At 38.9% G+C, this 10,000-nt stretch overlaps 2 protein-coding genes across 5 annotated transcripts in view; one reads left to right on the top strand and one right to left on the bottom strand.

Moving 5' to 3' along the window:
* The window catches only part of trak2 (trafficking protein, kinesin binding 2), a 28,644-nt gene extending 26,652 nt beyond the window's left edge, over nucleotides 1-1,992 (bottom strand). For all 3 annotated transcript variants that reach the window (XM_060867485.1, XM_060867484.1, XM_060867483.1), the window contains exon 1: nucleotides 1,851-1,992. The gene's annotated coding sequence lies outside the window, so the exon portion shown is untranslated. The remainder of the gene's footprint in view (nucleotides 1-1,850) is intronic.
* A 772-nt stretch (nucleotides 1,993-2,764) lies between these two features.
* Nucleotides 2,765-10,000, top strand: part of stradb (STE20 related adaptor beta) — an 8,519-nt gene continuing 1,283 nt past the window's right edge. The window contains exons 1-12 of one of the 2 annotated variants that reach the window (XM_060867486.1): nucleotides 2,765-2,924; nucleotides 4,889-4,972; nucleotides 5,656-5,739; nucleotides 5,982-6,069; nucleotides 6,773-6,894; nucleotides 7,118-7,226; nucleotides 7,588-7,711; nucleotides 8,039-8,210; nucleotides 8,362-8,466; nucleotides 8,591-8,838; nucleotides 9,015-9,057; nucleotides 9,511-10,000. The exon at nucleotides 9,511-10,000 is cut by the window's right edge and continues 1,283 nt beyond it. In XM_060867486.1, coding sequence (XP_060723469.1) covers nucleotides 4,961-4,972; nucleotides 5,656-5,739; nucleotides 5,982-6,069; nucleotides 6,773-6,894; nucleotides 7,118-7,226; nucleotides 7,588-7,711; nucleotides 8,039-8,210; nucleotides 8,362-8,466; nucleotides 8,591-8,838; nucleotides 9,015-9,057; nucleotides 9,511-9,666 — 1,263 coding nt within the window. In that variant the 5' untranslated portion in view covers nucleotides 2,765-2,924; nucleotides 4,889-4,960 and the 3' untranslated portion in view covers nucleotides 9,667-10,000. Of the gene's footprint in view, nucleotides 2,925-4,858; nucleotides 4,973-5,655; nucleotides 5,740-5,981; nucleotides 6,070-6,772; nucleotides 6,895-7,117; nucleotides 7,227-7,587; nucleotides 7,712-8,038; nucleotides 8,211-8,361; nucleotides 8,467-8,590; nucleotides 8,839-9,014; nucleotides 9,058-9,510 lie in introns of both variants that reach the window. The other variant, XM_060867487.1, reaches the window with a different exon arrangement.

Raw genomic sequence — 10,000 nt, forward strand, 5'->3', positions numbered from 1 at the left:
CAAGTGGAGAAAACCAAGTGGAGAAGCGCCAAAAGATAAAAAGTCCCTGTCACAGAAATACTTGGAAAGTACCGCTCTCTCCCTGCATGTGACAACAATCCCATATTCTTTAAACCATTTTGGCTATAAGGGAAGTTGACTAAATATTCATGCCCATATGACCATGTGTTATCGGTTTCCATGTGTCATGGCTTGATGAGACTGAGGAACTCTTTGCTCACAGTTGTAAAAGATATGAAAACAAGAGATCTTTTCACCCAAAGATCATCAGAGCTATGCTGAAGCACGGTGGTGGCAGCATCGTGCTACAAAGCTGCTTCTAATCAGTTGTGGCTGAGGCTTTAGTCAGAATACAGAGAATCAATAACAGCTACATAATCCAACCAGGTTAAAGGTAATGATCCGACATGATTCATCTTGGTTACCTCACAGTTTTAACCAGGCCCAATAAGTCATTTCCATGGTTACGCTTAGCAGTCATATAACACCTGAGAGTTAGCATATAAAACCTGCTAGCTATTTACTCAAATATGTCAACATTTGCAAAAATGCTCTAATGCTAAATACATCGCTGTGTGTGGAACAGAAATACTGTAAGTACTAAAACTGAACAAAACGCATCAAGGTCAAAATATATCATTACATTCAAAATGAATCAATACTAAAATGTACCACCGTATCAAAATACATCACGTATTAAAAATGCATCAGTGCTAAATATACAGTACAATGCTAAATGCTGAATTTAGCCTTGCACCATATCAAAACACATTACTGCTAAATATATAAAGATACAAATATATAAACATCTAAAAATGGAGCCCATTAGCGTTAGACATTTATAACTATATCAATGATAAGATGAACAAAATGTATTACATTAAAAAGAACCAACAACTGTCTAGTGCTGTAATATTTTGTGTGTGTGTGTGTATATATATATATATATACATATATATATATATATATATATATATATATATATATATGTGGCTATTTGTCTGTTTGTACATTATAACATACATTGTGAACAAATAGCTAATTTAATGAGAAATAAACAAATAAGTTTACAGTCGTTCTGCTCAGTAACCTTGATCTATCAAAAGCTGGCAATCTTTCTATCGTGTCCGTAAATCCATAAACCAAATTCAGCACAAATAAAGCGATGCATTAATACCAACAAAGAGATGATTTCCTGAGCATCGATTTTAAACGAGGAGGAAAAATAACAAATAACACTGCATGTACCATGTATCGAGTTAATGCAGTGTAATACCTGATTATATAATAATATCTCAGTACAGAGTATATAAGCAGAAAATACGTTTTATTATTATTTATTAATGATTTATTCATATTTATAATATTTATACATTATGAAAAACCTTTGCATTTATTTACACATGAACAGGTTTATAATGTATATTGTAAAAGGAATAAAAAACACAATCCAGTGCAATTGATTCAGTTCACTTTGGAGTGTGAACACAAAACCCTAAACCTATTTTTTTAAACCAATCAGAGCTGCATTCCTGTGCATAGGTGTGCATTAGGGGAAGGTGATGGAGCACACTGTATATTCCCATCATGCATGAGTGCATTCATCTACACTAGACTTATAGTTATTATAATATATAGCATTATATATCAGTGTACACACAGTAAAGCAGAATGTCTGAGTTAGACAATGTCATGTATATCTGAGCATCACTGATGCGCACGAGCGCAAACATCCGGGATTTTCCGCTACTGTCATCCTCCTTAGTTTCATATTTCTACACTCAGATAGAAACGCAATCCGGGTTTAAATTCAAGGAAAGGAAAACAACGTAATAAACACGCACACAAACCTTCAGCAAGTCCTTTAGAAATATCTGTTTATCCTGATTGCTCTGTGCGCGTGCGGCTCTGATACTGTCACCACCCGGATCATCAACAACAGCGCGAGCACGGCGGAAGTCTGCAAGGAGGAGCGCAGCGCGTGCTTCTGGTTACGAGGTTAAAAATGGAGTCCGTGACGTTTCTAACGGTTATAATTTATTTGATAATAAAAGTCCTGAGTCAATAAAATGCAATAAAATTAAATTAAATTCGTGAAGTCAAAATATTACAAGAAATAAATTCATAATATTTCAATAAGAAAGACAAATGGAAAAATTATATTTGTTAACGATATCTTTTACTTTCAATTTTGGAACTAAAAAGAAAATCCCAGAAATACCAGATTATTATTATTATTATGAGCAGTAGATCTTTTAAAGACTGTGTAAGAAATATTCTTACTTATTTTATAATGTCTTGTAATGTCTAAATATTTTTTTCACATTGAAATAACATTTAAGTTTTCTTTTAAGTAACTAAAATTTGTAACAAATTGTTTCCCTATAACACTATTAAAACAATCCTTTGGTAATGCCATGCAGTAATACTGATATTTTTTCTCTCTTGGTTCATGACCATGGATGGGTCTATAATAATAATAATAATAATAATAATAATAATAATAATAATAATAATAATAATAATAACAACAGTAGTAGTAGTAATAATAATAATAATAATAATAATAATAATAATAATAACAACAATAACAGTAGTAGTAGTAATAATAATAATAATAACAACAACAACAACAACAACAATAATAATAATTCTTTTTCTAGCCTTGGGACTTTTATTTTATTTGAGAGCAGCTGCGAAGAGGAGGACTTTGTTTGTGTGTGTGTGTGTGTGTGTGTGTGTGTGTGTGTGTGTGTGTGTGTGTGTGTGTGTGTGTGTGTGTGTGTGTGTGTGTGTGTGTGTGTGCTAGTTAAGGACACACACATACATAGAGATAGTGGCTGCCTTTATGCTCTAACAGAAGAGAACAGAGTCCGGATTTTAACCTCCTAATCTCTATAGTCATTCAAACAAGATCACGCACGGTGAGTTGTGTGTGTGTGTGTGTGTGTGTGTGTGTGTGTGTGTGTGTGTGTGTGTGTGTGTGTGTGTGTGACAGAGAGAGACAGAGAGGGAGAAAAACATACAGAAAGAGAGAGACAGAAAGAGAGAGAGAGACAGACAGACACAGATAGAGAGAGACAGACAGACACAGATAGAGAGAGACAGAGAGAGAGAGTCAGACAGAGTGATAGACATAGAGAGAGAGAGAGAGAGAGAGAGAGACAAACAGAGAGCGACAGACACAGATAGAGAGAGAGAGAGAGAGAGAGAGACAGATAGCGAGACGTGTTCAGCAGTTAAAGGTTAATTAAAGGAGGACAGGATGGTCACAGTGTTGATGTGATTAATGACATTATCTCTGGATATGATGTAACCTTGATTATTCATCTGCTGGTTTTATCTCTAAAGCTAATTATGATCAGACTTGTAGTCCAAAATCCATTTGTTGTGAATCGTGGTCACCATTTTTAGGACGTGGGATTGTCTCAGATCTCACTGTACTGACAGAAAGCAAAGGGCTTTGTTACCACCCAGAGGGGCAAAGTGGACAAACTGCACCACACTTCACCTAGACTGAAGGTCACTTATTAAACATTGGATCAGAATATTAAAGGAATATTTAAATCTTTCTATCTATCAGGGCAGAGCATCATGAAGAACTTTATAAACAGTTATTGTGATCTGATTTTGTTTATGTCTCTTTACTAGGCACTTCATCCTGGTCAGGATTTTGTCATTTATTTGTTTTTATTCTGAAATGTTTTACATAAAGGCTAAGGCTTCCTTAAGGCTAATAATTTTATCAGGTCATGGAAAAAAGTTTAGGTCCCTTTACTGTAAGAAGCTGAAATGCGCATGAAGAATTTTCTCTGGTTATAATTATCTCCTTCTGCTGAGTCACAGGAACTGGAGGAGGTAGAAAAACAACATTGTAAGGACAGAAATATCACATACACACTTCGTTTAAACGTGGCCAGATTGAATGACCCTCGTCGGATGCGACGACTTTAATAGTTAAAACGATACTTATTAATAATAATCATTTGTAAAAATAAATGTAAGTTAAAAAAAAAGTTTCTAGAAACTTCTACTGTGTGTGTCGCTTAAATTGTGTAACCTTGTTATAATTCTCCTAATTGTTTACTTTATAACCAATAACAAGTGAATAAATCTTATTTTAAACTTTCAGTTATTTAAATTTATTATTATTATTATTTTATAAAAAATATTATTGATTGGATACTAAAGAAAACATTGAGTCATGAAACGATTTAACGACTTTAAGGGTTTCGGTTATTGTTCAGCTATATAAATGCTAATTTCGTAGAAGTTTCCACACTGAAATGTGTAACATTTAAACATGTAACAGATAAACAAAGTACATGGTACATTATTTTTAATTTAATTTTTTTTTGAAGGATTACAGTTTCAGTATTGTGTATATTGTCGTGTTTATTCTCTTCTTTGTTTGCCAATGTATGATGTGTTTTTCTGCTTTTCATTTTCGGATCCAAGAGTCAGATAACAGAAGAGTCAGATCATTTGACTCGCCGATTTGATTCGAGTCGACTCTTTCCTTCAGCTCTACTGTTGCCGTTTTGTCTTAAACTGAACAATTTAGGAAGGTTTTACCAAACATAAAGGACTTAATGCACATGTTTCAGCTCTGTATCTAAACATATTGTCCACAAAAACATGTCCACTCAGAGGACAGGCGAAGAAAATGAGCTTATTATTCAGCTATATAGATCTAAAGTGTGACACATTTTCTTAAATAATCATAAGAAAGTTTATAAAGCTTTAAGAACGCAGTTATAACAAGATATGAACGTCTTCATAGTTCATACATATGACCAGCATTTACAGTTTCAGTATTGTGTATATTGTCGTGTTTATTCTCTTCTTTGTTTTCCAGTGTATGAAGTGTGTTTATTTTTTTTTTTAGCGTATCATAGAGGCACAGTGAGAAACCGATGAACGCTCTGCGTCACTGCGGGACTGCAGACAAACGCGCCTCATGTCGTTCTTGGTAAAGACGAGCTCTCGTTCTTGTTATTCTTTTTCTTCTTTGTCTTTTGCCAATATGTATATCTGTCCTGATTCCTCAGGTTTCAAGGGACCTGAGCGTTTAAGAATAAATGTTCTCGTTAATCTCAGTCCCTCTGAGCTTGCTTCCTGTCTCTGCTTAAATGCTTAAAAAAATGTCATCAGTAACACTTAACCTCTTGTCTACTTTCTCATCCTGCAGCTCATGTGTTTCCACTCGAAGTTATTAAACTTGCACAGTGTTTATTTATTGTCCTGAAAGTCGAGACATCCTTCTGCTTTTCATTTTCGGATCCAAGAGTCAGATAACAGAAGAGTCAGATCATCTGACTCGGCGATTTGATTCGAGTCGACTCTTTCCGTCAGCTCCACCGTTGCCGTTTTGTCTTAAACTGAACAAGTTAGGAAGGTTTTACCAAACATAAAGGACTTAATGCACATGTTTCAGTGATGTATCTAAACATAAACACAGCCTTAGAGGACGCTCAGAGGACAGGCGACGAAAATGAGCTCATGTGTTTGACTGACTGACTGAATTAGAGAAATTATACAAATTCTTCTACAAAAATATATTGTGTATTTTATTTAGATTCGAAGGCTTTTTTCCTTCGTGACTAACATATATTATTGACCGTATCAACATGTTCATTTTCATCTTCCTCCCAGGACTGTTCCTGTATCTCCGCCCACTCTCAGGTCCAGCCAATCAGCTGTGAGGATCAGTATGAGGACATCAGTGGGTCGTACCTGGTCAGTAAGAAGCAAAGCTCTTACTCTGTCTCTCTCTCTCTCTCTCTCTCTCTCTCTCTCTCTCACACACACACACACACACACACATATATAGATATATATATAAGTCTCCAGATGGATAGATGTATGAATTTAATACATGACTTATATGAACCCCCTACTTCATTTTGTAGCTGTTTGTTAAAAATATCAAATATATGTTTCTGTTTGTGTGTGTGTGTGTGTGTGTGTGTGTGCAATAGAGCAGCGATGGCTCGTTCTTTGGAGCTGATTATGACCTCTCCAGCTTGTCTGCTGAACCTGCAGACTATCAACTGCTCTCAGTACTCGGTAAGTATTGTGTGTGTGTGTGTTTGTGAGTGTATGTGTGTGTTTGTGTGTGTGTATGTGTGTGCGTGTGTGTGTGTATTTGTGAGTGTGTGTGTATTTGTGAGTGTGTGTGTATGTGTGTGCGTGTGTGAGTGTATTTGTGAGTGTGTGTGTGCGTGTGTGTGTGTATTTGTGAGTGTGTGTGTGTGTGTTTGTGAAGTTTGTGTATGTGTGTGTGTTTGTGTGTGTATGTGTGCATGTGTGTGTATTTGTGTGTGCGTGTGTGAGTGTATTTGTGAGTGTGTGTGTGTGTGTATTTGTGAGTGTGTGTGTGTGTGTTTGTGTGTGTGTGAGTTTGTGTATGTGTGTGTGTGTGTTTGTGTGTATTTGTGAGTGTGTGTGTGTATTTGTGAGCGTGTGTGTATGTGTGTGTGTGCGTGTGTGTATGTGTTTGAGAGAGACAGAGAGAGAGAAACATTATCCAACAAGAATGATGAAAAAAAACACCAAGCTAATTCACAGGAAACACATTCATCTCACTGAACAGATCATCGTGTCCATTTTAACCATTATAGTATTTATAATTATTAGCATTATAACAGAAGTTATTATGTACTTATTATGTCAGAAACTAAAACAAGACCCATACAGTATACACACACATAAAGAACTCAACTAAATGAATGTGTAGTGTTATAAGGTGTGTGTGTGTGTGTGTGTGTAGGACGGGGTTTTAACAACCTTAGCCAGGTGTGCATGGCCCGTCACAGACCATCCGGTAGACTGGTGGCGGTGAAAAACACCAATCTGGACGAGTGTACGGAGGAGGAACTGTTGCAGCTTATGGTAACTACATTCCTTTCTGAAGGAAGACTCCAGAAATATTGGCACCCTTAAACATATACAGTGTCATTTATTGTTTAAACTTAAACATTTTGTGTAAACACACTTCATTTCATTACTGTTGTTAGAAATAGCAAGCGTGTGTGTGGGTATATGTGTGTGTGTGTGTGTGTGTGTGTGTGTGTGTGTGTGTGTGTGTGTGTGTGTGTGTGTGTGTGTGTGTCAGAATGAGGCTCTGTTGTCCAGACTGTTTCGTCACCCGAACCTGCTTACGTCCAGATTGGTGTTCAGTTCCTGCTGCCAGCTTTGGGTTCTCTCTCCGCTAATGAGCTACGGTACACACACACACACACACACACACACACACACACACACACACACACACACACACAACCCTCTCACCAAAAGAATACATCCACTAAAAATGCTGGTCATATTTATGAACTATGAAGACATTCATATCTTGTTATAATGCGTTCTTAAAGCTTTATAAAGGTTCTTATGATTATTTAAGAAAATGTGTCACACTTTAGATCTATATAGCTGAATAATGTATAAGGAATTGTATATCTGAGTCATTAGAAAACTGTTAAAAAAAAAACTATAAAAACCTTTACATCTTATTGGTGTTATAAACGTATTATACGCTTATGATGATGATGATGATGATGATGTGTGTGTGTGTGTGTTTTGCAGGTTCTGCAGACTCGTTACTCAGGTCATTTTTCCCAGATGGAATGAGTGAATCTCTGGTTGCGTATTTGCTTTACGGAGTCCTGAACGCTCTGAAGTACCTGCACCGCATGGGCTACATACACAGGTACACACTTTACCTGTTTACCAATTTACATTTTTACTATATGACCAGTAAAATTAAGGCCGATTGTTGACAGGCTGCTCAAAAAAACACCAAATCCGTGCAAAATAATAATTGCTGAACCTGAGAGTGCAGCATGTCTATCAACAAAGATCAACTTATTGCTCAGTGACTGGTCTTCAATGGACGGCGGTTGCTATGGTTACAGAAACGTCTACCGTGGTCAACTCTGTAGCATCCAAAAAAGTCATCTGTGGTGAACACACACACACACACACACACACACACACGTCGTCTCTTCTGTCTTCTCTCTCTCTCCCGCTGCGTCAGAGGTGTGAAGGCGAGTCACGTGCTGCTCTCAGCAGGGGGCCACGTGTGCCTTTCAGGCCTGCAGTGTGTGTACAGCCTGATGAGAGACGGGAAGAGGATGGAGGTTGTGTTTGATATGCCGCAACACACACCCTCACTGCTCCCCTGGCTCAGCCCTGAGCTCCTGAGACAGGTACACACACACACACAGCCTAACTGGTGGTCCAAGCTTCAGAGAATGTTAAACACACACACGCTCACCGCAGCCCCGAGCACACACAGACACACACAGAGCATACAATGCTGTAATAAATGTGTGTGTGTGTGTGTGTTTGTTGCTGCAGGACCTTCATGGTTACGGAGTGAAGTCAGATATCTACAGTGTGGGTGTGTTGGCACTGGAGTTGGTCAGTGGAAGAGTTCCGTTCCAGGACCTGCCCCCAACCCTGGTACTGCACACACACACCACACACACACAGAGCATACAGTACTGTAACACTATACTAACACAGTAGTGTATTATGTGTGAGGATAGTATTACAGCAGTGTGTGTGTGTGTGTGTGTGTGTGTAGATGTTGCTGCAGAAGCTGCGTGGCTCTCTGAGCTGCATGCTTGATGGCGCCCCCTACGCTCTGGGAGATTTCAGCACGCTGAAGGTGTCTCGTTCTGGAGTGGACTCAGGGATTGGAGAGAGCGTCGCTGCAGGAAGTCTAACTCGCACCGGCACAGCAGAGAGACCGCAGAGCCCCACCCCCAAAAACCACTCTGCCACTTTACACAACCTGCTACAGCTCTGTCTACAACAGCAACCTGAACACAGGTCAGTCTCAAAAACACACACACACACAGACACACTCTTACACACACATACACACACACACACACACTCGCACACTTGGCCCCAAGCTCATGAGACATGTCTACACAAGCGCACACACGCACAGGTAACACCCCAAATATAAACAGACATATTTTCGTTGTCTTTCTGTCTCACAGGCCATCAGCATCAGCTCTCCTCACTCATCCCTTTTTTAAACAGGTGAGATCTCTCTCTCTCTCTGTCTCTCTCTCTCTGTCTCCTTCTCTCTCTCTCTCTCTCTCTCTCTCTCTCTCTGTCTCTCTCTCTCTCTCTCTCTCTCTGTCTCTTTCTCTCTCTGTCTCTCTGTCTTTCTCTCCCTCCCCCCTCTGTCTCTCTCTCTCTGTCTTTCTCTCCCTCCCCCCTCTGTCTCTCTCTCTCTCTCTCTGCCTCTTTTTCCTCACATTCTTTCTATCTATGTCTTTCTCCTACTCTTTCTTTTGTCTCTCTGTTTACCTGTTCATCCTTCCTTCTCTGTTATCATTCTCATTCTCACTCTGTCTCTTTCTCTCTGTCTTTGTCTCTCCCTTTTATTCTCACTCTGTCATTTTATTTCTGTATTTTCAATTCCCTTCTTTCTCTCTCTTCATATCTCTCACTGATAATATTGTCAATAAGTGTGTGTGTGTATCTCAGGTAAAGAAACACACCCCGGACTCGTTCCTCAGCCTGGTGTACCCAGCCATTCCTCTCTCCTGCCCCGTGGATGCCCCCCCGTCTCCACCTCCACTCCACACTGACACACACACAAACCCTGAGTCTGTGGATGGAGGAGTGTGGGATTTCTCCTAATACACACTCTATACACACCCTGTACACACTCTGTACACACTCTATACACCCTCTTTCAGCCTGACAGCAGTTCCTCTCTGAATTACATAGTATCTATTTGTCCTATCTCTCAAACCGGAGATCCGTCTACAGTTCACACACTCTTCTTCTACTGTGATCCTCTGTAGCAGCTGATTCTGTCCTTGTTATACAGTGAAAATCGTCACCTTCATCATCCAATCTTTGCTCTGTTGTGATCAGGAATCATGGCCAGTCACAGACAGTGAGTCACAGACAGTGGGTCACAAACAGTGGGTCACAGACAGTGGATCACAAACAGTGGGTCACAGACAGT

Source organism: Tachysurus vachellii, chromosome 4 (assembly GCF_030014155.1).
Source record: "Tachysurus vachellii isolate PV-2020 chromosome 4, HZAU_Pvac_v1, whole genome shotgun sequence".
In the NCBI taxonomy this organism is placed as follows: domain Eukaryota; kingdom Metazoa; phylum Chordata; class Actinopteri; order Siluriformes; family Bagridae; genus Tachysurus; species Tachysurus vachellii.